This window comes from Hydra vulgaris, chromosome 07 (genome assembly GCF_038396675.1).
Source record: "Hydra vulgaris chromosome 07, alternate assembly HydraT2T_AEP".
NCBI lineage: Eukaryota > Metazoa > Cnidaria > Hydrozoa > Anthoathecata > Hydridae > Hydra > Hydra vulgaris.
Window position 1 is genome coordinate 26,264,085 of NC_088926.1, and position 27,986 is coordinate 26,292,070.

The 27,986-nt window shown below is 28.5% G+C and overlaps 1 protein-coding gene across 1 annotated transcript in view; it reads right to left on the reverse strand.

Annotated features, from left to right (window-relative positions):
- Positions 1-5,683: 5,683 nt before the first annotated feature.
- The window catches only part of LOC100214276 (neuronal acetylcholine receptor subunit alpha-3), a 35,705-nt gene continuing 13,402 nt past the window's right edge, over positions 5,684-27,986 (reverse strand). Inside the window, exons 3-8 of the mRNA XM_065801495.1 lie at positions 21,319-21,363; positions 21,108-21,217; positions 16,858-16,956; positions 8,546-8,709; positions 6,445-6,730; positions 5,684-6,270 (exon numbers count right to left, since the gene is read on the reverse strand). Of these exons, the coding sequence (XP_065657567.1) occupies positions 5,757-6,270; positions 6,445-6,730; positions 8,546-8,709; positions 16,858-16,956; positions 21,108-21,217; positions 21,319-21,363 (1,218 nt within the window). The 3' untranslated portion in view covers positions 5,684-5,756. The remainder of the gene's footprint in view (positions 6,271-6,444; positions 6,731-8,545; positions 8,710-16,857; positions 16,957-21,107; positions 21,218-21,318; positions 21,364-27,986) is intronic.

The window sequence follows — 27,986 nt, forward strand, 5'->3', positions numbered from 1 at the left end:
GCAAAAATGTTTCCACTAACATAGGAAAAGTGTTTTTAAAATTGGTCGATAAGCATTTCCCGCCCTCCAATAAATTACATAAATTTTTTAATCGAAATACAATTAAAGTTAGCTACAGTTGCACAAAAAATATGGAAAGAATTATAAAAGGTCACAATAATGCTTTGTTAAGCAAAAAAGAAATCCTAAATGAAAAAACTACAGAAAATTGTAATTCAAAACAATTAAAGCAACAAAAATAGCATTTAAGCCATTCTTTGTCCATCCATACCCAAATAGATTCGATTGGATTCAAATCTGGTAATCAACCAGGCCAGGGCATTAAATTTTTTCTTTATTTTTTTTTATCTATGGTTTGACTGTACCAGCTGTGTGGGCAGACGCCAAATCTTGTTGAAATTGCCACTATTTGTTTCGATCAATTAGCATATCCACTGATGGAACCATGCATTTCTCTAGAGTCTCTATACATGTATGTTAGTTGATTCAACCTGCATAAATGTTACACACTCCTATTTCGTTAAAATTATAGCAGCCCCATATACCAACACTGCCGTTGCCACTTTGCAACCTCGGTACAACAAAGCGATTACTATACTTTTCTGATTTTAATCTTTTAACAAGAACTTTTCATTTTCTATTTATTACTTCAAAGTTACTTTATTCACTAATAATATCTCCACAGACCACCCAATTCTAATCGGTAGGATTAGAAACACGGCTTTTTGCTTCAGTAACTTTGTGAGTTAACCATTCGACCACGCAGACATGTTGTCTAATAAAAATTTTGAAAGTATATAAGAAATAAAAGACCTAATAAATCAAAAATAAAGCCTACAGATCAACTTTCAGTAGATGTTGCCGCAGTTCTTAAGTGAAAGTGAAACTGTAAACTTGATCTACTTAAAACATGTTTCAATATGTTTTAATATTACATAATTTCAAGCTTACGTAAGTTAGATATTTGCATACACTTTCGTTTACCTTTCTTATAAAAAATATAGCGTGTCACAAGGATCGACTACTATCTGCGTCCGACAATTATGACAGAACAAATTATACACCAACCTTAATAGAACCGACTTTTTTCAGGATAGATTAATTAAAATATTAGTTACAATCGACTAATAAAATAACCATTTAGAACTGACTAGTGAAAAATTCAGTTACAATCGCCAAAGTCATTATATCCCTAACTTGAATTGTTTAAAAATGTCTTATTGTCCAATGGACAATAAATGGTTAATAAGTTGCAAATAAGTATTGATTAAGTTTTTAATTTAGGTGTGTAACTGATTTGTCCGCTGTAAATGAAGTCTTTTAAAGTTGTTGGTTGTGCAGGAGTCGGCCCTATCCTTTGTCTTAATTAACAGTCGATTATGCAGAAGTCGGGTCTAAATTATTAATACACAAAGTAGTCGGTCAAAACAGGAACTCTAATGAATCGTTTCTATATAAAAACCAAAAATCGGCGCTAGAATTGGCCACCAAAAAGTAGTGCTGCAACTCTTTCTCGCTGTTACCTGTGTTACTCGCTGTGGTTGCAATGGCTGCTAAGATTTCCGTGTCAAACACGCTCAAATGAGCACTTCTATTAAGTTCCTTAATATACAATATGACATACATATATATATATATATATATATATATATATATATATATATATATATATATATACATATATATATATATATATATATATATATATATATATATATATATATATATATATATACATATTTATATATATGATATACATATATATATATATATATATGATATACATATATATATATGTGATATACATATATATATATATATATATATATATATATATATATATATATATATATATATATATATATATATATGTGTGTGTGTATATATATATATATATTTATATATATATATATATATATATATATATATATATATATATATATATATATATATATGATATACATATATATATGATATGATATATATATATATATATATATATATATATATATATATATATATATATATATATATATATATATATATATATATATATATATATATAAATTATGTTAGTCTGTTTTACAAATAGAGTGCTAATTTTCTTCAACAAGTTCCTGATGTACCTACTGATGGCAAAGCAAGTTGTTAAAGAAAATTAGATAAGTATTTTTGCAAATGCATATATATATATATATATATATATATATATATATAAAATGTGTAAGTTTATGCCTTTATTATGCGTATAATATTAATGTATACGCGTTTTCGAAGATTGTCTAAAAGAGAAAGGACATCATTCGATCCGCTTCATATATGGCAACAGTATTTCATACAAGGACAGATTTGAAATTTATAGAGATAAAGAATAGAATCCGGAGAGAAAAACTAGCAACCATATTAAAGAGATGCTACCTTAGCAAATGAAAATTTTGCAATGGATTCGATAAATGGTTTCCAACAAAGATCTGAAGTATAAGTTAATCCTACAAGGCGAAGGATAGATGACTCATCAAATACATTACTGTTCATGAATATAGGAAAGTTATTGATAAAAAATGTTGCAATAACAATTAGCTGAAAAAAAATTGAATTTTTTTAATATTAAAGTTCACTTTCCTAAAGATAAAGATCGCTTTCCGAAATTTTCTAAAATTGGGATATCAGATGCAGCTTGCCAGCTGGCTGGAAAACAAGACTCTGATAAACATTCGTTTAATAGTTTTAAAAGTACAGACAAGCTTTGGAGAACACTTTTGCTAGACTATAACAGGTGTGTTATCTAGAAAATAAGCTGTAGAAAGAGTCTAAGCAGGAAATCACTTTAGATACAAAAGCTGGAGTAATACGAGTTTCAAGCAATGGATAAGCCTTTTTGTCAACTAAATTAGGTAGGACGCGATTAGTGGAATCAAGAGATGATATTGATGATATTGATGAAGTTCTCAGCAAACAATTTAGCTTTGTCTTTATGTGAGGTAAAAAAATCTCGACCATGCAAGGAGGATTAACAGACTTGAATATTATAGACTTATTAAAGATTCTCCAGAAGTCTCTGGAGCCTAGTTTTTGAGATACAATACGATATTATGTTTCCTGAGAAGACGGGCTTTGGCATTAGATAAAACCTTTTTACAATGATTTCAATGGTAAAATAGTAAATGATGTCTGTTTTTTAGAGAATTGTTTTGGCGATTGATATGGAAGTAATGATTACAATTGGAAATTCCAGCAGTACGATGAAAGGAAAACCATGGAAAAAAGTGAGGTACAAATTGGAATTATTGAGGAATAAAGGTTTCTATGTAAGCCTGAATCCCAAGAAGTTACATAAGAAGCGCATTTGTCAGCAGGAAGACAAAAGATTTCAACCGAAGAGCCATCATGAAGATAATCACAGAAAGAATTCCAGTCAGCTTCAAGGTAGTTTCAAAAGGTGCAATGATAAAGGATAGGGGATAATAGGAGGATTCTGGTAATGCAGAAGAATAAGATCAAAGTAGAGAGATCAAACCAATAATAGATGCACCTAAAGGTGAATGTAAAGAAACTGAGCACTGACTTGAATGATAAACAAGACATAAGTTGAGTAGAGAAGATAAATGGTTTGGATTGTCAAGGATACAAGTTAAAAAGTTGACTATTTGTGTTAAAAATTCTGAAAGGCAAAAGTTGTAGGCCTTAACACCTGCAGAGTCACTAACACTCGAGCCAAGCCATTCAGTATGATAAGCGCTAAAGTCACTAACAACAACGATATTAATCAGAAATAACATCAAAAAAAGAGCAGTCTTGAGATGAAAGAGACCAATAAAGAACAAAAAGGAAGGTGATAGAGTGAAGCGGTGCTTAACGAAAGCGCATAGAAAAATAGTCAGTGGATTCAAACCTAGTTTTCTTTTTTTTTTCAAAAAGTTTAAAGTTAATTGAAAGGCTACAAGAAATAAGAAATAGCTACAACTATTTGTGGTATATATCTTACCTAAAATATCACTCCCCTACCCCTTTAGGGCTGACGCGAGTAGGTGTCACGTGAAGGAGTGCCATAGCATTTTTTGGTAAAACAGCTAAAATACTTACTTATAATATTACATCCTCCCTTTGCAGGCTTCTAGAGTATTCCATCCCTCTAGTTGATTTTAAAAGTATTTGTACTTGGTCTCTATAATATCACATCTCCCTGTGTCTCTATATAAATTGCAAAAAGAAGCTAAAATTGTTACTTAGAATATCACATTCCTTGTATGCAGGCTTCTAAAACAGTACATCCCCTTATTAATTTATAAAGAATTGCAAACTATTAGTATTTGGCATCTAGATTATTCCACCCCTCATGCATAATCTCTTTATATAACGCAATTAGAAGCAGAAATTTTTACTTAAAGTGTCACATCCCTCTTATTCAGGCTTCTTGAACTCCCCCCCCCCCCCAGTAAATTTTCAAAGTATTGCTAACTATTTGTATTTGGTTTCTAAATTATCACATCCCATTAGGGTAATCACTATATATATCACAAATAGTTTCCTAGTTGACCCCACATGTAAATTTTTAAATACATACCGTGGTAAATTTTCACGGACAAAATAATATAATAATAATAATTTACGATTAAGACACACTTTTTAAAAAACATAACGGTAAACATAACGTTAAATTTTTCATTTACCGTTACGTAACCGTTATGTTGGCGTTAGATTTTTTTACAGTGTAGACTAAGTTTGCTTACTTAAAACTAGCTTTTTCTTTTTTCAGAGTATTGTCAAAAAGTATCCTAGATAAAAATTTTATTTTTTCTAATTTAGCATCAAAAAGACATTGGAATATAATCCTGATGTTGGTTTCCTTTTTGCAGACTCAGGATACGAGTTACCAGTCATGGTTACACTATTTTATCAGCCAACTATACCAGAAAAAATATATTTAATAAAGTTCACCTTCAAGTAGATAGTAATGTGGAGCATACCTTTGGTCTTTTTAAAAACCATAGTATTTGAAAGGTATGCTCTACATTAAAAATTTTAAAAAAACCAACATCTTCTTTTTATGGATTAATTTCTATTTGTTAAAAATATATTTATTTTTACGATATTTCGAGGGAATATTGATAACCTCGTTATCAAGTATATTAAAACCGTTATAACAGTTTTTGATATACTTGATAACGAGGGTATCAATATTCCCTCGAAATATCGTAAAAATAAATATATTTTTAACAAATAGAAATTAATCCATAAAAAGAAGTTTTTTTTTTTTGAATATATACATATATATATATATATATATATATATATATATATATATATATATATATATATATATATATAAAATATAAATTATGTTAGTGTATTTTACAAATAGAGTGCTCAATGTTTTTAAAGAACAGAGCAATAATAAATTAGTAAAAACACTTATCTAATTTTCTTCAACAATTTGTTTCGCCATCAGTAAGCTTATCAGGAAGAATCCATATCCAGAAAAAGAATATAGATATATACGTATATATATATATATATATATATATATATATATATATATATATATATATATATATATATATATATATATAATAAATTTAATAAATTTATCAAGAATGTTCATTTTCATAATACCTGTATATCAACTACTAAAATAATATAAATATGTCAAGACAAAAATGATACACATATGTCAAAACAAAAATTTGATAGTTATAAGGTAAACTTATTTTTATTAGTATTATTTTGTAAAAAAAATGAGTTGTTAAAACATATTATTAAAATACAATTTTTGGAGGGTACGCAAAAATAAAAATAATGCTAATTCCAATAAGCAACGTAAACCCATTTAATAGGAGTTTATCAACTACGTAAGCTATATCTTCCCAATCACTACGATTACTATCTCTCAAACTAAAATCATTTAAATATTCTTTAATATGCTTTAGATAAGTTATCTCATTTTTGTCACAACTTTTTGTGATATTATAAATTTTTTTCAAATCCAAAAGATTTCGATTGTGTTGAATGCTGCGAAACTTAGGACTTCGGCTTGTAATAACATGACTGTTAGTAGACGTTCTTCTTTGTTTTTTATAACCACTTTTTACTGAGTTCTGCTTATTTCGACAATATTTTGCTGCAATAATACGATATAAGTTTATGAAATGATTCTGTAAAAAAATGACTTTGAGCCATTTTGGAACAGGTACAGTTTTTACACACATATAATAAATTAGACAGCTCGTCGTTAATGCAAGTCCGATTACTAACAATAATATTTCATAGAATCTAAAGAAAAAAATTAATTTTAATCTTTATATTTATATTTAAAATTATTAAATATTTTAGGTAGATAACTAAAAAGGGATAATTATTTCTACTAACTGCAAGTAATGAAAGTTCTAGTACATAAATATTATTACTTACTGCAAGTACTGAAGGTTCATAAATATTACTACTTACATTACAAGAAGCGGCAACGAATCAGAACTAGCAGGTACGGAGTCAGAAATAATAAGCACATAAACTATTAATGAAATAAAATTTCCCATAACCAAGCTAGCTCGCTCTCCAGAAACTGGAGGAATTACAAAAGAAAAGCAAGACAGTAAAGCAATATAAATTCCAGGAAGTATAATTTTAAACAAATAGTATTTCGCTCTTCGTTGAATGATTATTTCGTACGTTAAAGTAACAAACGGATTGGGACAACAAGTAAAGTTTTCTAACCGCCGAGTAACATTAAATCCTAAAATAAAGTAAATTTATGATAAAAGTTGCAAATATATATATATATATATATATATATATATATATATATATATATATATATATATATATATATATATATATATATATATATATATATATATATATATATATATATATATATATATATATATATATATATATATATATATATATATATATATATGTATATGACAGTATAGAAAGCTGATTGGTTTATTACTAAGGCAGCGTAGGCAGCAGTTTTTTTTTATGTAAGATATTTTTCACATCACTGTCTGTTTTTTTGCAATTAACACACAGTTTCATTTAAACAATTTTGAGGTATAACAAAATGAGTTATAACCTAACAACTTGATTATGTTAAAAATTAAGTTTTGAAAACACTGGACTCTCAGTCCACTTACTTTTCGTATGGCCGCAATAATAAAAGGAGTCTAATTATGCTACTCATAATTATGCTAATTATTCTAAGTATAATAATTACTTAAGCACGATAAACTTAATACATAAAGTGCATCAAAACTGTTTATTAACAGTATTATTGTAGTATATTTTACTCCCAGTATTTTTTTTAATCCTAAATAAAAGTTTTATAGTGAATATTTAAGTAAAAATTTATATTAAAATAAGTATTAAAAAATTTTCATATACTATTAAAAATTATTAATGCATATAATATTAAAAATCTTTAATAAAAATTCAGAATTATATCATAACTCAACCTACCTTTAAATACCCAAATAAAATTTTTACTTTTTATTAACGCTGTTACTAGGTGTAAATTAAAATAGGTACAACAAGGCCCTAGTATATTTAATAAATTTAAAGTTAAATTAGTCATTATATGTACACGAAGTACATAGTACATTTAACAAATTTAAAATAAATAAGTAAAAATTTAAAACATAAATAAAAATTTGAGTTGAAATTTAATATGAAATTTTACTAAGAAATTTTACTGAGAAATTTAATAAAATCACAACAAGCAAAAAAAAATAACAAAAACAAAAATATAATCCGCAGTAACTGCAGATTTACCATGTATATTTATTTACCTTGAAAGTGTGTTGAACAAAAATATTAAAAAAATCTATGCGGTGTTACACTAATACAAATTTTTTGGTTTGTTATTTACATTATCAGCATCGATACTAAGAATAAAATGAGGGAGGAGGGCGAATCCCTTAAAATTGCCAACTGCTTTCTTAAAAAAAAAGTACTTAAAACCAAAAATCTGCCAATTAGCCAATATATTCCTTAAAATACTGACTATAAGTTAAAAATAACCTTCTTTGGGGAGGAAGGGTTCGAGAAAGAAAAAAAGACTTTTGTTAATATTTTTAGCTGCCATCATAAGAATGTTAGAGTCAACATCAATTTGAAATGTGTTATTTGACCAAAAATTAAAATATTTTTTTCATTACTTCATTCTTTCCAAATCCATCTTTTACAAAACTCTTGCTTTTCAGTATATTTTACATTTTGATAAAAATTAATTAAAAAAAAACAAAAAACATTTATAAAAAAACTTAAATTAAAACTCTTGACCACATTTTAAAGCTTTTTTTTACTATTTGGACACTTTTTACTACAAAATATTGATTAAATACGAACAACATTAATGTCGTTGGATGCCAACTGTTTACTGTTTACAATCATTAAAATTATGTTACAATTTAGTCAAATAACGCCGCAGCAGATCCATTATAAAAGCTTTAAATTTAAAACCAAAAATAGCATAATGTTTACTTTTTTTATTTTTATTTATATACAAAAATTTACACATTTTGTTAACTAAAAATGATGAACTTACCACTAATAATAAACTGTCCGTTTTCATTAAGCTTTGATAAATCGCCTCTGGAGTTTTTGGGGTAGATATCAATAGCTCTGTAATCATTTGCCCAAGATCCAAAAATAAGTAGACATTTTTGTTCATCAAAAGGAAAATACTTTGTATCAATTTTGCAACTACTCCTAAATTAAAGTATACATTTATTATAAGAGTGTACATGTTTATTACAATTAAGTATGTATATGTTTTACACATATTTTACTATATAAAGTTCACATGTATTATAACATAAACTACACATGCAATTTAGATACTAAATTAAATTATACACTATACCTTCATTCATTTAACGATTTAAGTGGTTATGAGAGATAAAATGTTGCTGTTTACAGCATACATCAAGGCCGTAGACAACTCTTTTTGATGTTTGAGCTAAGCAACTTTGAAACATGAAGAAAACTCCATATTTAAGTATGTTCATATATATGAGGAATGAGGATACTCTGCAAAAAATTGCGGTGATTGGAGACTGGGAACAATAAAAACCCCGAAACGTTAGCCCCCCCCCCAGCCCAAAATAGGAGGGCAACAAGTCAAATTTGAATTTTTTTTCAATCTGAAACGTAATTCATATTCATCAACAAATTTCAAATTTGATTCAATAACCTCTTGTTGATCGGTTTTTATGACATTATAAAGTTTATAGCCCCCTCAATTTAAGGGGGGTGTAAACTTTATAAGGTCATAAAAGTTATGAATTGTAATTTACGTGTCAACTCGTTTCCTTCTTGATCTAATACAATGATTAATTTTTTCTTTAAATATAGACTCATTATTTTCTTATAAATACAATTTTCCATACTGGTTTATGGCGTTTTACAAGAACCTGATCTTTTACCTTAGTATGGGAACACGGGGCAAGATAACGAATGTTTCGAAAAACGCCTGTATCTTAGTCAATATCTGTCCCAAAAATTAAAACTTGATTTAAAAGTGATAAAAAATCATTCCGCGTTTTTTGATACATCTCTGATGTATCAAAAAACCACTCTAAAAGTAGAAAATAACTGATGAAAAACTCATTAAACAATGTTTAATGAGTTTTTCATCAGTTATTATCATCATCATCTTAATAATCGTCATCTTGCCCCGTATGCGGGGCAAGATGACGATTTGAGTCAGCAAAGTTTAAGACTTAAAGAAAAGAAAACTCTATGAAGCTATAAACGCCTCAAAAACCATCATCACAAATTCTTTTTTATAAAAAAGTAATACAAACAAAGGCGTAATTTTTAAAACTAATAAATTATACATTTATTTCGGACAATGCATAAAAAACAGTAACAACCTAGTAATCAGTTTGTAGCAAACTCTAATGCAACAAAATAAAACTATTGTCAAACAAATATTGTATTTGGCTTCCAGTTTAATCAAACTAAATGGAAATTTCTCGCTTACCTTTAGCTGGTGATGTAGCGATGTAATAAATCAAGTCAAACGAGGATAAAAAGTTTTTTTCTCAATGTCGGAAAAACTTTTTTAATACTTAACTTTCGTCACAGAAATAATATTTAAAAAGAAACCATTGATAAATCTAGTAAAATTAATCTACTTCCCTTTCAGCTAAAGTCAACTGTTATATTTAGTTTTGCTTAAGAGATAACTGTAGGTCGTCATCTTGCCCCATTCGTCAACTTACCCCATGTTCCCCTATCATCTCTCTTTTTTCCATGATTTTTTATATCAAAATGATCTTTTACTTTTGTATACATTTGATCTTGGTGTTTTTTCTCTTCTTTATTACACGGTTACTTTTTAACTATTAATGATTAAGATTTTTGAGAAGCAAGGAAGAATTGAAATTGGTCGGTAATTTTCAGGATTAGAAATGTCTCCTGATTTAAAAATAGGTATGACCCTCGCAATTTTAAGTTTCTCCGGATAAATACCTACTTTTAAAGATAGATTAAAAATATGTAAAAGAGGGATAGTTAAGTATTTTATCAATTTTTTAATTACGTTAATACTAATATTATCATACCCCACACTTTTGTTTAGTTTTAAAAGATATACGGCATCTAACAGTTCCTTTTCAGTAATTTCATAATTATCCATCTCAGAGGTTTTATTAGGAGTAAAATATGACTCAAAGTTTACTTCAGAAGTTTCTATTCTCGACGCTAAAGTGGAACCTAAACTGACAAAATATTGATTAAGTGTTTCAGCAATTAAAGATTTATTTGTAATAGTTTTATTTTCAATGTTTAGATTTATAGGAAGGCTATTTCCGCCAGTTTGTTTCGTGTCAATTACTTCCTTAATTATGTTCCAAGTATTTTTTGGATCATTTTTATGTTTTATTAAATGCTCGATATAGTAATATTTCTTTGACTTTTTGATAACTCAAAAACACGTTTATAATTTTTGTAATAAGTTTCATTCTTGAAAGTTTATTTTTGAGAAACTTTTTATATAATCGTTGCTTTTTTTTTGACGACTTTATAATTCCAGGTGTTATCCATGGATTTAATGTTGTTTTTTTTCACACATTTTGTAACTACAGGAAAAAACGTATTGTAAAGTTGTTGTAATTTATCAATAAACTTATCGTATGCCTTATCTGTGTGTTCAATATCAAGGAGGTCATCCCGATTTAAATCTGATAAAAGAGTATTAAAATTTTTCATGGATTTTTCACTTATATTTCGCGTATTTTTTTTACTTTTTGTCCATAGATGTTATCACATTTTTGTGAGATAAGAAAACAGGGAAGTGATCTGATATGTCGCATTGAAATATTCCTGTTTTGATTTTTGATTTGAATTCATTGGTGATTATTTGATCTATAATTGTTGCGTTTTCTCTAGTTATTCTTATGGGTTTATTAATTAGTGAAATATAGCCTTTCTGATATATGATGTTAAAGAAATTATTTATATTTGTATTTAAATGACTCATGTTCAGGTCAAGGTTAAAATCACCTACAAGATAAATGCTTTTATTTTTATTTTTATTATTTTTTTTTATTTTTTTTATTTTATTACAAAATGATAAATATTACAAATTTTTCTTTATAATTACATTATCTCAGGTATTATTAAGTATTGGTAAATAAATACATTTTTCAATTTATATTTATTTTATTATATATTTGATGTATTTTTTGTTTTTTATTTTTTTGTGTTTTTTGATTTTATATTTTTTTGTGTTTTTTGGTTTAATACTTTTTTGTATTTTTTGTTTTTTATTTTTTTGCCGTTGTGCGGAGAGACATCGAGAGTTTTGATTAGGTTTAAAAAAAGAAGAAATTGTAAAATAGGTTAAAGAAAGATTCATAAGGAAAAAAAGATTTATATCAAAACAAATTAAGAGGAACTACAGGACTTTTACACAGAACATTACGTTACGAACACTATAGATAAACACTTATGTATTTTAATAATATTTCATAAAATAAGGGCTGGCAGTGATTAATCTAATCATATATAATCATAATTGTGTTGTATAACATAGAAAAAAGATGCAGAGGGAAGGAAATCTTTACTAAACATACAACGAGCCGTTGTTTTGTTTTAGCTCATATGTTTAGTTACGGATTTCCATTCTCTACTTAACAGAAAACATTTTTAATACAAAAATACTCACAGAAAATGTCCGCGGTGTTTCTAAGGACATAATAATTATATTTTAAGGTAATAATATTCCTGATGTTTCTGATTATTACCCTGATCACTGCCATTGGGTCAATTTTTTTGTTACTATACATGTGGTGGCATCTACTGTTCCATATTGCACTCATGATGGTTTGAGTGAGTGTCAGCAGGCGCGAAGTGGGGTTTTTCTCCGATAAATTCGCTGTTTTAATCGAGAAAATGGAATTTATCGGAGAAAAATTGTTTCGGGATGTCAAGGAGTTATATACATGTTTAAAATACTCTCAAATTTCAACAGAAGGAGAACAGTAGGCAAAGATATGGATGTTGTCCTCGATTTTACCACAAGTTTTGCATTTGTTGTTTTTGATGATCTGTTGCCTTGTGCTTTTGGCTAGCAAGGCCACAGAAGGTAAACTGTTGTGTAAAAAACGAAAGAGGATGTTTTGAGTCGGTCCGCATGCGTGGGAGGTGAAGTTTTTTTCCAAATTTGGGTCCACGGCAAGAAAAGTTCTGCTGGCACGACTGTCTTTTTGTTTTTTGCCACTTCTAAGTAAAAAATTTTTTTTGTTTTTTGGGGGATGTTAAAAAGGGACTCGTTTTTGCCTAATATTTCTATTGTTGTTTTGTAGTACTGAGATGTTTTGTTGTCCCAGTGTTTTGGAAAATTGTTCTGCTTTAAAAAGTTCCAGCTTTGGTTTTGGTTCGTAAATTTTATAAGTGAACTCGCCAACCAATACTTTGAAAAGTAGTAATAATTGTGAGCTTTGTCCTCTTCACATTCTTTCAGTTGAAAGAGCGTTTTGAGGCTAAGTGCAAGACTTTGCTCCTTCGGTGATAAAATTCCGAGACCCCCGCTTTTGACGGGTAAAAAAGTGTCTCTCTCTTGACTGGATTGAAATTGGTCTTTTGCCACAGATTTTCGAAAATGGCTCTGTGCAGACGTTCTATTGCCCATTCGGGAACGGGCAGCACATTTTCCAGAAACCACACTTTTGACATTGCCAACGTGTTTATCAACATAGTCTTTCCCCTAAGTGACAAAGTACGTAGTCCCAAAACTTAAGTTTTTTCTCTATTTTGTTTAGAGTTACTAACCAGTTGAAATTGGTAGTATTGCTCAGTCTGGTGTAAAAAGTAACACCTTTGTTCCAAAAATGTACCCGGAATTGGATGACATAGAGTGGAACATGTTGTTGTTCCACTCTATGTCGTCCAATTCCGGGTACATTTTAAGATCAAAACCCCCAAGGGTGAGATCCTTGGTTTTTGAGGCATTGATCACTGAACCACTTGCTTTTTCAAACAGTTTTATTTTTTCAAAAAAAAAGCGGACTGATTTTACGTCCCTGGCAAAAAAGTTCGAGGGGTTTAGGTGTGCCTGGTAACGAGAAACCCTCTATTCTGCTGTCCGCTCTGATCACCAAAGCGAGAGCTTCGGCGACAATTTTGTTTTTGCTTAATTTATTTTTAATTATGTTTTTAATACGATTTTCAAATTGTTTTATTGAGCCGGAAGGTGGTCTGTATAAAATGTGGATGATAATGTTTTTTGTGATTTTATTTATTATTTCCACACATAGTGATTAACAATCATTAGTGGTTGAGCATAAATCTTTTTTTAGCTTGTATGATAAAGAATTACTTATAAATGCACACAAACCCCCTCCTTTCTTCCCAGATTCTCTAAATTGATGAATCAGTTTATAATTTCGTAGCTGAAAATTTGTATTTGATATATTCTTATGTAAATAAAAAAAATGTACTCTTATATAAATAAAAAGGTTTAAATATTCTGCGGTTGTAATGTAGACCCAGACCTAAGATTTAAATGCAGAGCAGAGTTAAGCCGGCATATGGTATAGAATCAGTAAAATGGCAATGATTTAACTAAATGCTTGAGTAAATTTGACCTTATGATGCTAATCAAACCACAACCTCTTTAATTAGTTTTTTTTTTCTCTATTATTAAGCATTATTAATGTTTGCGTTGTTCTTTAGAAAACCTTATAGCAAAAGAATCAAGGCACCAAAGATTATATCTTAATTATTAGCAATTTATTTTATATATAAGTTATTTTTAAAAGTTAACATCTTAGATAAGCTTTATAAAATTTAATTAAAATGAAACATCTGGTATAGTATGTAAACTTATCCTCTTTCTTATAATAATTTACAATATTTCTAGGGGTTATATATACCCTCGTTATTCAAGTAATATAAAAAACAGTTAAAAAAACAAACAAATAATAAAACTTCAATGTAATGTGTTCTTGCGTCTTAAAAAAGAAAAATAAGGTTTCCAAAACGACGATGTGACGTAATCACCGTGGTCTTCATTCAAACCGCCTTCACCCGGAGAACACTGGTGAAACTGTATTTCCAAGGACTCTCTCACTTTTCTCTTAAAATAGTCTTCCTCTACTTTAACAGTGTTGTTATTATTCCAGCCAAAGGCACCATGGCAATTTCTGGAATGCCCCGCTACAACCGAATTTTTCCATTTTCCCTCAAAAGTGTGTTTTTGATGTTGGCAAATGCGAGTTGAAACCTTGAGTTTTGTTTCACCTACATAGAGCTTTCCAAACGAACACTCCAGTTTGTAGACTCCTGGGTAAGAGTTGTTGGGAAGTCGAGGCTTGTTTTTTTGAGTTATTAATTGTTGAAGGTTTTTTGGTGATTTAAAAACTGGAGTATAGCCTACACTTTTAAATATCTGTTTTAATTGATTACTTAATTTTGGTACCCATGGTAAAGAAATATAATTTGGCTCTAGTTTATCTATGTTATTGTTGTTGTTTTATAGTGTGAATCACTTTCTTTTTCAATTGTATATTTGATATTTGTGTGTTGATTATTTAACAAGTCGAGAAAACGTTCTGATTCTGCCTCATTTATAAAACGGGAATGGATATCATCTACATACCTTTTAAATGATTTTACACATATTGGTGGTGTAAGATATTGTGCCTGTAGTAACGCTTTTTCTTCATAATGTTGTAGAAAACTCTCTGCCATTACTACCATTAATGATAAAACTATAGGACCAGCATCTTCCAATGTGTGTATGTTGTTTTCATGTAAAAAATAACAATTTGACAAACACAAATCTAAAAGTATTTTTATTTCTGAAAAAGATAATTTTGATTTAAAGGCAGGACTGTTATGGAGTTGTTCTAATAAAATATCGATTGATTCTTTAACTTGTATTGAAGGGTAAAGATTAACAATATCGAAGGAAACTTGAAATTCACCAGGATTGATATACCATGATTGAGCACATTCAACAAACTGTTTTGAATTTCGAAGTTTTGTTTTGTTAAGATTGGAGGTAGGTTGGATGAGATTTACTAAATAATTTGATAATTTATATGTAGGTGATCCTATTGTGCTTACTATAATTCGCATTGGGTAGTTATAAGTTGGTTTGTGTGCTTTGATGACACCATATAATCATGGAATAGTGGCGTCACTTGGATAAATTGATCTATATTCATTTTTTGTAAACTTTGTTTTCAGATTTCGTAAAGTATTCTGAACTTTGCGAAAGAGTTTTTGAGTTGGATCATAGTTTATGATTTTAGATTTTCCGAGTTGTTCTTCAATTTTTTTAAGAGCATCGGTTTTATTAATTCGAACAAAGCCTGATCCTTTATCGAACGGATAAATACTAATTGTGTTGCTAGACTTAAGTTCTTTGAGAGCTTTAAACTGATCCTTATCTAAATTTGTACAAACCGGTTTATGAATTTTCAAAACTCGAAGTACATCTTGTCTAAGTTTATTTGCATCAGTATTTTTGTTTGAATATTTTAACTTTAAAGCTGCCGTTTTAGTTATACTTATTATATCCATATATGGAACTTTACTCGGAATTGGAACAAAGTTAGGTCCTAAATCTAGTAATTTTTTGTGATGTGTTGGGATATTATCAGCACATAAATTAAGTGTTACCTCTTTTATACAAGTACAAGTTTATAAAAGATGTAAATCACCAAAAAACCTTCAACAATTAATAACTCAAAAAAACAAGCCTCGACTTCCCAACACTGGAGTGTTCGTGTGGAAAGCTCTATGTAGGTGAAACAAAACTCAAGGTTTCAACTCGCATTTGCCAACATCAAAAACACACTTTTGAGAGAAAATCGAAAAATTCGGCCGTAGCGGGGCATTCCAGAAATTGCCATGGTGCCTTTGGCTGGAATAATAACAACACTGTTAAAGTAGAGGAAGACTATTTTAAGAGAAAAGTGAGAGAGTCCTTGAAAATACAGTTTCACCAGTGTTCTCCGGGTGAAAGCGGTTTGAATGAAGACCACGGTGATTACGTCATATCGTCGTTTTGGAAACCTTATTTTTCTTTTTTAAGACGCAAGAACACATTACATTGAAGTTTTATTATTTGTTTGTTTTTTTAACTGTTTTTTATATTACTTGAATAACAAGGGTATATATAACCCCTAGAAATATTGTAAATTATTATAAGAAAGAGGATAAGTTTACATACTATACCAGATGTTTCATTTTAATTAAAATATATAAGTTATATAATTTACAATAATAAACAATATAATTTATATCTTAATTATCAGCAATGTAAAAAGTAATGAATAGAAGCAGCAGTTAAATTTAATAAATAAAATAAAAATAAGTAAGCTAAACTTAATGAAGTCTTACCTCAAGATAATTGGTAATAACCAAACAACACTGCCATCACTATTGATTGTAGGTTTTGTTTTTCCATAAACATCTAAACCTTGAAATTCTTTATCTGCACTAAAAAAATTTTCACAAAGAAGTTCGCGCTTTTAAATTTAAGTTTATTAAAACAATGTGAATAAATGTTTTTAATACAATCTAGTAGACAAATAAACTAATTAGTACACCAACATTTTTGTAAAAAATTTTGGCATAAAGGAAAACAGGGCATACGAGGCCAGATAGTTTTATGAATAACAACTCAACAATAAAATTTAAGAAAAGGTGGAAGCAAAACTGTGATTATATTTTGTATTTTAGTCATCTTGTCCCGTTCACGTGACCAGATGACAAATTTAAGAATATTTAATTTAATTTTTATTATAAAATTTTCTACTTGCAAACTAAAAATTCATGCATGAATTATTATGATAAAGCAAATATACTGGCGTAATGACATAAAGTATTATTGCTTTGTAACTAATAGTTTTGCAATAACTTGGGCTTTCAAAACGTTTGCCACTATGCCTCGTGTTCCACCAGAACCATTTTTAATTAATTTAGGTGTAAAATTATTTAAGGTGGTACTAGCCCATAAAAACTAAAACAGTCAATTTATTTAATTTTGATGCAATTTCTTTTTTAAACTATGTGCATTAAAAAATTATTTAGAGTAAATATATAAAAAAGTATTAGTATACTCGAAAACATCTTGAGTCAGCAAAAAATATACAATTTTAACTACATTTTTAAACAAGGATTTCTCAAGAAATAGTCAGTGTGTGAAGCTAAAATTTTGCAAAAAGGTTAACAACATGTTGATTGAGGGATTTGACCAGAATCACCATCAGAACTTTTACAGAATCAAAATGGCTGCATTTAAAAAAATAATTTTTATGTAAAATTTGTGCTGCTAATGTCAATATCTCGACAACAGCTAACTATAAACGTCTCTTTTTGGTCAAATCCCTTCACAGTAACCTGATGAACAATCTGTGAAAATTTTAGCCATAATCTCCAAGTAGTTCAAAAGATATTCTTGTTCAAAGTTTAAAAATCTGTTAACAGAGAAAACGCAAGAAAACAAAATAAAACAACTTTAACAATATATATTTTTAAAAATTTCCAGACACATAGGAGTCATCCTTGCTAAATCCTTTTTTTATACCTCTCAATTTTTTCCTTCTTGATTTTGTCACTTCTTTTTCCTTCCTTTCCATATGAATGACGCGATTTTTGTCTTTTTTAATTGCACCGAGAAGGAAATATTTTCCACAATGAAATCCAAGTTGTTTAAATGTTTCTTTATGGGAAACGTAACCTCCATTAAAAGATATAACTGCAGAGAAAACAGCTAACTCTATAACATTTTTTGAAACAAAATGTGTTTTGCGGCATTTTTCCCAGATTATTTGATTAAAAGACTCATTAGGATTTTGGGTTTAGCTGTGTAAACATTTTGACAAAAGATTGTCCGAACTAAGTTCCATAAATATTGGGTGTAATAGGTCTTTTATAGCAACTGGTAAGTTTAACTTGTTTTTATAAGTGCATTGTCCTGTAATCTTATCCCTTTGCCATTTTCACCAACTAGTATTGGTTCTGGGACAAAATTGATGACACGTAGCTGCATCACCTTCGCAGCAGTGCCATAAAACTGCAAGTACAGCTTTTTTCATAGGGTAGAGTTTATCATTCTGACGAATAGCCATACCAAAGTAATTCTGCATTAAGTTAATACTTGCATCAGTTAGTCTTCCTTTACCTGAGAGAGTTTTACTGCCATTCAACTTTTCTTTTTTTTTTATTGCACGTAAATTCCGAAGTCTTGTTCCAAGTCTCTTTTGAACATGACCGAGACACTCTAGTTTTTCTGGTATCAACGTTTCTCCATAAGGTCTTGCTACCCTTACTTTGTTGTATGCTTTAGTGTCCCCATCTCCTATGTAATGACTGTACCTTAAGTTAAACTTACTTAATGAAGAACAAAAAATTGAAATAGCACCAGCGGACTCCATAGCACCAGATGATTCGTGATGATTAATTGCACACTTATGTCTTGTTTTCCATAGTTCATAACCAGCTGATCCTTTTTATTTTGACTAAATCTCACAAGATTTACAAAATTTTGACATAGTGTAATAGTCTAAGACCTTTTTATTATCCTTTGAAATTGCAGATACCACGCCATTCAGGGATGAATAACCCTTTTTTTGCCATGTTCCATTAATAGAAATACGACAGTCAACAATATCATTGCTACACGCATTGATGTTAATCATTTGACGCACTTTATGAGCAGCTTTTTGGGTACTTTTTTCAGCAGATTTTTCATATGCACAATAAAGAGTCTTATTAATTTTTTTATAAGTAGTAAATGCAATAGAAAATGGCATATTCATCATTGTTGTAAATGTTTCAATTCCAGCATGACCTTTGCCTATCTCGCGAAAAGCCATAACTGTGCAATAGTTAATTTCATGTGCTTTTTTTACAGTTTTAATTTTTTGTAAAGGTATATATTGAGGAGAAGTATAAGAAAATCTGCATGCTGAACAAACACTACATTTTATACATAATTTAAATGAAAACCCTTTGTGTTCATTTTTATTATGTGTAAGCTTAACAGGTGAGCTACACTCAGAACAGCGTTAGAACTCCTCAAATAAATCTTTCATAATGCCAAAATGTATAAATATAAAAAAATTAAGGTCGTTAGATGTCTGTTTATTTTTAGATGAACTGCCAATACAATTAACTGCTTTGTTCAACTTCTTAGCACTTGTACTATTAGTACTACTAAACATATTTGAATAAGAAGCACTTTCAGGTGAAATGTTTTGTTGATCAGACATTTTATGTTGATTTCCATGAAAATAATTTCTTTTTATTCTTTTGCTATTTTTTTTATTTCCCATCTAAGAATAAAGCAGTAAAATGTGGAAAATAAATGCAATAAATTCAATAAAATAATCATAACAAGCTGTTATTGATACACTGTTATAAATTGTTAAAAATGAGTCACCTACTCTTCATCTTCTTGGATTAACTCTTACTTCCAATCTTTCTTGGAAACCATATATCAAATCAGTTGCAAAATTAGCATCTGCTAAGGTTGCATCTCTTTATCGAGCTCGCCACTTTCTTACTCTGGATTCTATTCTCTACCTCTATAAATCTCAAATCCGGCCTTGTATGGAATACTGTTGCCATATCTGGGGCGGATCTTCTAATGATGCCCTTTCTCTTTTAGACAAGGTGCAAAAACGCATTGTAAACATAGTTGGACCTGCTCTTGCAGCCAACCTTCAACCATTATCACATCGTCGTAATGTTGCTTCTCTTTCTCTTTTCTACAAATACTATAATGGGCACTGCTCGAAAGAGCTAGCGTCTCTTGTGCCATCTACTAAAATTCATTCTCGTGTTACTCGTCATTCAATTAAGTGTCATCTTTTTTCTGTGACTGTTCCTAAGTGCTCCAAAAACGCTTATTCGTCTAGTTTTTTTCCTCGAACATCAGCTCTTTGGAATTCGCTTCCTTCATCTTGCTTTCCTGATTCATATAATTTGCAATCTTTTAAATCGTCCGTCAATCGTTATCTTGCTCTACAATCTTCATCTTTTCTCTTACAGTAACTTCCAACTTTAATTACTGGCTGCTTGCAGCCTTGTTGGAAGCGATGATGTTTAAAAAAAAAAAAAAAAAAAAAAAAAAAAATTCACTTTCTTCTCACTATACAATTCAATTTAATATAATTAATAGAATTAACGTATTTGCAAAATTGATATAAAGCAAAAAAGATATATATGAAATGTAGAATAATAATAGAAATTAATTGTTTGATGAAATTTATGGAAAGTTAGCCCAAAAGTAAGCATTGTTGCTATGTGGTTGCTAAGGGCTTCTTTTTGAGATCATATTACCAAATTAACATTATCTGTCACTAAATTACTTAAAAACATAGTAAAACTATGCATTTTTGAAATCTACAATGATTCTCTTTTTCAAATTTAGAAAGAAAAAATCTGAATATTTTGAAATTTGTCGGGCTAGTACCACCTTAAAAAAACATTTTAAAAACAATTTAGATTTAAAAACATTTTTGAAAACAAATTAGCATTTGCATGAATTGGCACGCTAAAAATACAATGTAAATAAACACTTTTAAAATATATTATCTTTTTTAATTCTTAATTCATCCGTAAACATTTTTTTAATAACTTACTTGTTGAAAAGAGTTATATCTGGTTTCCATATTTTATTTGAACTGACTGTCACACTGCTGATACCTCCCCAGTCACTAGCATTCCATTGAAAATATTTCTCATGCCAGTACTTAATTTAAAAAAATGTGAACCATTTATAATTTCATAGAAAAAACGGTACACATTTTAAATTTAGAAGATAAATTAGCAAAAAAAAATTTTTGTACATACTTGTCTTATCCATACATATAAATAAAGCACTTCATTTTTTTCGTTCTGTATGTAAAAGAAAAAATATGTATATATATATATATATATATATATATATATATATATATATATATATATATATATATATATATATATATATATATATATACAGTGCTTCCAGAAAGTATTAGCACAATCATAATTTTTTTATTATAGACAACTTCAAATCAGTATAAATTGCAAAGTAATTTTAATTTTTAACTAGTTTTTTTTTTAAATGAAAGGTAAAACCAACTAAATTTAATTATAATGTCAAATATTGTCAACCTGCTTGTTTTTTTTATGAGTTAATTAGAAGTTTAATGATTACTCAGAAAAATGTCTGAAATTAAGCGTGCAAAAGTATTAGCGCACTCATTTAAAATGTATTAGCACACTCGTTTAATTCCTTTGAGAAAAACTTTCTTGGTTAATTTTTGTTAAAAACTCCCTGCTGATTAATAATAGTCAATATAAAATGTAAGAAGAATAAATTGAAGTGGCGGAAATATCATATGAAATACAGTTAGTTAATACTTTAAAATTGCAACAATAAAAATATGGGTTTAAGGAGCATAAAAATTGAAACTAAGTAGCAAGTTGTTGGCCTGAACAAAAGTGGTCTTAGCAATCAAGAAATCAGACGTCAACTTGAAATCAGTGAATGCAGCGTTAGAACAACGCTCAAAAACTATAATGAGTTTGGAACAGTCAAAGACAAAAGTCGCTCTGGTCGTCCCAAAAAAATGTCAGAAAGGGACGAAAATAAAGCAATTATGCTTGCTAGACGTAACCCAAACATAAACATAGCCGAAATTGCCTCAGACCTGAATACAGCGTTGAGTGCACATCAAGTAAGCCGATCAACAATTAGCAAGCTTATGAAGAAAAAACATCTCAATTCATACCTTGCAACAAAGAAGCCACTATTAAGTATCAAAGACCGTCTCAAGCAAAGAAAATGGTGCAAAGAGAGAGCTGCATGGACTGTAGAGCAATGGAGAAAGGTAATTTTCTCGGATAAGTCAAATTTTAAACTTATTAATCGCAAGAAAAGGGTTGTCGTGAGGAGATACAAAAACGAAATATAATCCTCGTTTTATCATGTCAAGAGTTCAAAGAGGAGGATGTTCAATTAGCATTTGGGGCTGCATTGCTGGATCTAGCAATGGACTGGCGCATCTTTACACTGGTCGCCTTAATCAACATCGATATAGAGAGATATTAGAAGGTTATTTAAAGCCATCAATGGACGTTTTCAAGGCAAACTCCACCTGGCAATTTCAACAAGATAACGCCACACAGCACGCTTAATAAAGCAATACATAGAAAAAAAATGGTTTAATCTATATATATATATATATATATATATATATATATATATATATATATATATATATATATATATATATATATATATATATATATATATATATATATATATATATATATATATATATATATATATATATATATATATATATATATATATATATATATATATATATATATATATATATATATAGATATATATATATATATATATATATATATATATATATATATATATATATATATATATATATATATATATATATATATATATATATGTATATATATATATATATATATATATGTATATATATATATATATATATGATATATATATATATATATATATATATATATATATATATATATATATATATATATATATATATATATTAGGTACGCGGAAATCGCGATTTACGGAACCGATTTTTATGCTAAAATTTTGGTTCTCATTTTTTTAACACTTTTTTTAGGCAGCGTTGGACAGACGTGTTTTTGTAGAATTTTTTTTTAAAAACATATATACACATAGATACTTTTTTGAAAGAAGAAGAGCTAATCTTGATTTTTCAAGACTTTTATGTATGGTTACTGAACTTTTTTATGGATTATTTTGCTCCTGAATATTTGGTTGATGTTCACACATGAAATTGCAGAAGAAGAAATGTCGATCCCCTTTTTTTATTATTAAAACAGTTTTCTACATGCATTTCTTATTCACTTGCCAAATTTTAACGAAAAAAAAATACCAGCAAATAGTTTAATTTGTGTTAGATTAAGTTTACCACTTTTTTTAGGTAGTTCTAGGCAAACGTTATTTTGTGGTGATTCTTATTAGAAATATATATGAACCTAGACTATTTTTAAAAAACGAAAGGTTAATCTTGATTTTTTTATAACTATAATGTATGGTTAGCATACTTTTTTATGGATTATTTTTTCAAAAATTTTGCATGAAAGTTTGGTTGATGTTCGCACATAAAATTGCAGTCGTAAAAATGTCGATCCCCCTTTTTTTATTAATAAAATAATTTTCTACATGCATTTCCTATTTACAAGCCAATTTTCAACGAAAAATAAATACCAGCAAATAGTTTAATTAGTGTAGAACTTTTGGAGCCTATTTTCGTTTTTTTGTTGTTGTTGTTTTTTTCGGTAAGCGAAATACGGGGGCGGTATGGGGGGGGGCGACTCTACAAAAATTATTGCAATTTTGTATTATGTTGATTTTTATTATTAGATTAAAATTAAAGTGCAAAATATAAATAAAAGTGTTTTTAATTCTCTAACAGATTAAAGTTAATTTCTTTTATTTCATAATAATATTATAGTTAACTTATGTTTGAAACAAAAAATAATGATAAATGTAAAAACTTATTGTTTTCTTAGGTTACATATAAAAAGAATAATGTTTCAGATAAAGACTCTTGCTTTTGAATGGATTGTTAAGTGATAGTATCAATTGACAATTTTATTAACACACCATATATAAATAAGTATACAAATCAGATTCTTCATTGGTTTATTCCTAACAAAAAATTTGTTAGTGTTTTTCAACTATAATAAAAGATATTATTGTTATTATCTTTTTTTACTTCGATTGTATACTTCTATAACTGGACTATTATTTAAATCATTATACTAGCATGCCTTATGTTTACTTATTGTTTAGACTCTACTAAATATTATGCTTATTTTTAAGATTTCATAAGTACAAATAACATCGTTTATATATAACTACAACCAAATTAACATAATTTATATATAAACAAAGTATGCATAATAAATACCATTATACCATTATAAACCTAAGTATATACATTCCTAATGTTAGCGTATTGTTTAATAAATATATATTTTTATATTTTTACTGTTATATTTTGATTGTTTATTTTCATTTTATTAATAAGGTTGTATCTTACACAGAACTGATTTGACGATTGTTACTTTTGAAATTTTACAATTTTTTTGTTATTTTTAGTCCAATCTACACAGTCTACCACTGGTAAATTTGTATAGGATAATTTTTAGTATTGATTATAAAATTAAAAATACAATCAGCAACGAGTGGTAAGTTTAACAAAATTGTTAAACTTACCACTCGTTGCTGATTGTATTTTTTATTTTATAATCAATACTAAAAATTATCCTATACAAATTTACCAGTGGTAGAGTGTGTAGATTGGACTAAAGATAACAAAAAAATTGTAAAATTTCATGTATCAGCACCCTGGACCGACTAGCAGTCGCTCATTTTTGTGAATGGTATTATGTAACATTTAATATAAACCAACTATTTGTGAAAGTCATTGGCTGAACAAATAAAATGAAAGACAATCAACTATATATTTTAAAAATGTTAATCAAAGTAAAAAATTTGTTACTTTTTAATATGTATGCATTTCTCGACATTTGCAAATTTGTTTTTTATTACAACTTTGTTAACCTTCAGCTTTGATACATCTTCAGCTGCTACAATTGGTATGTTTAAAAAAGCTTCTCTATAATCAGCACAACCTTCTGCTAGTAAAATTATGATTTAATTATTTTTCTGAATGATTATTGAATTCATAATATTTCTATTTACATACACTATTTAATACATTTTTATTATGTTATCCATCAAAGTGCAGTAGAAGTAAAATCAAGAGTAGTATTTAAATTTTTACTTTGATTAACATTTTTAAAATATATAGTTGATTGTCTTTCATTTTATTTGTTCAGCCAATGACTTTCACAAATAGTTGGTTTATATTAAATGTTACATAATACCATTCACAAAAATGAGCGACTGCTAGTCGGTCCAGGGTGCTGATACATGTATCACTGATAGACACCATATGTAAGATCTAATGACATTGAATTGTAAATAGATTAGTACTGAATGGTATTATGTAACATTTAATATAAACCAACTATTTGTAAAAATAACTAATCTATTTACAATTCAATGTCATTAGATCTTACATCTGGTGTCTATCAGAGATACATGTATCAGCACCCTGGACCGACTAGCAGTCGCTCATTTTTGTGATGGGTCCGGTTAAGAGGGAGAGACGGGGAATCATTTAGCTGGACCTATCATCCCCTAACAGGGGTGCTAGGAGCTACAGCAGAAGAAAACTTTTGTAAAGAAGTTTGCAGGCGTAGACAGCATGGTAGCAGCTTTGTGGTTAATGGTGGCATACACAATCATTAGGCATCACCATTCTTGTTTTTTTATTAAAAATTTATATGTAATATCATCAAGTTTGTTTTCCATTTTGTCTCAATTTTTTCAAACATTTGAATTATTTATTTAAAATTTTTTTACCTAAAATAATTTAAAAATGAAGCATTGACAAGTGTAATAGTTTTAATAAAATATTTTGTATGTTTTCAATGTGATTAATAGTTGTAGTATAAAAAGTAGTCAAGTTGTACCTATAAATAGTTATAAACTTTTAGATACGATCAGGACTTTTTGAGGATTTCATAGCCCATATTAAATACAGTGTTAAATTTATGTGTAATATTTTATTGAGTTGATAAATATGAAAAGTCTTTTTTTTAGGGTGGATACTCCAAACTGCATTTTGTAATGTGATAAGATTTGTAAAGTTATGTCTTTATTTTATTTAAAAGCAATTTAAAAACGTTTTTAAATTTCTGTTGACATTTTTTTCAAGTTTGAATATGAAAGGAATATGAAAAAGGGGGGGGGGCGATAGTTGTGGCACACGCCCCTTTCCTAACTAATGTAGTAAAATAAACTTGTATACTAATTTCTTTTTTTCAATAAACTCAATTTAAAATCTTTTTTCAAATCTCTTTACAAATTTTTTTTTTTAGGTTGGAAGACTAAGAAGATGAAGGGGGGGGGGGGGAGGAGGAGTTAGGCGTGGCACATATCCCACCCCTAATGCCAATTTATACACCACTTGTAAACGCTGTAGAGTAAGAAAGTATAATTTATACTTTTGAACACAAAATATAATCAGTGTTTTTAAAATTAAAGTATTTATAAGAATTTAACATTTCACTATGAGGGTGTTAAAACGTAACGAAAACATCCACCCTTTAATATAAGATAGACCACTAATATTTGAAAATGGAATGGAAGCAAATTAGAACACATTTTTGTGTATAAAGATAAAAAAATTTATCAGAAAAAACAATCTTTCAGATGAAAAACTTGTATTTTTTAAGGCTTACGATAGTGTGCCGAACCCCCTCTGGCCCTCTAGACACCCCCTATATCTATATACTAATATAAACTTGTAGCCTACTCTTACATCTATCTTTTGATACCAAGTTATAGGCATTTGGATAAGATTTGACAAAGTTATAATAATTTCAGTGAAAAAAATAATAATTTTGGAACCAGTTTATTCAATAAATCCATATATTTAAAATTTGCTACTAAAAACGTCATAACTTTTTTTTGAATTATTCGTTTTTGATAATTTTTTCATCTTTAAAATACTGTATTGAAGGGCTTTCTAATGATATATAACATTCTAGTATATCCTCAATTTAAAAATTTCAGTCCACGTACCTATATATATATAAACTTTTGTCAAGATGCGTTGAATTCTAGAAGAAAAATAAATCAATTGGAAAATAAAAGAAGTTTTGTTTCAAGCAAGAAAATTACAAGCTAACTGGGCATAAAATCAAGTTTTAACTTATTAGATATGATTGAAATGTATGATAGAACTTCGGACGCTGCCATTTGAACACAGCGAAAAAATTATTCAAGGGATCAGCGGTTGTTACTATTGAGGCTGATGGTATCACGCACAAGACGAAGTTGTTTCATGTATTTTTGACAGTTGATATGATACTTTGATTGAGTTTCATTAAGTTGCCGGGAGAGTTTTTTATTTCCACATCAGGAATGGCATATTTTGGGACTGGTAGTCTTTAACAAAAATAAAGTCAATAAAATTGATAGTTAAAAAACAAGATTATCAAGCATTTATTTGATAATTTTGAATGGAAAATTAAACGAAAATGGAGAGATGGAGAAGGCTCCAATTAATTATTTAACAAAGTTGACCGACACGCCTTACCAAAACATGCAAGAGCAGAATACAAAAACGAACTACAGGTTTGGATCAATCGTAAATGGTTAAATGATTATGACAAAAAGATGAGACCACCCAAAGGGCCGACTCCTTAGTGGTAGTAATCCAAAAAAATAAAGTTAATAAATGCAGACCCATTTTGGAGTGGAGAGAAGTTAACAGTTTTATCGAGACGTATGCAAAAGATGTGGATGTGTGTGTTGAGAAGCTGAAAGAATGGAGAAGAATGAAAAACAAATCAGCAATAAT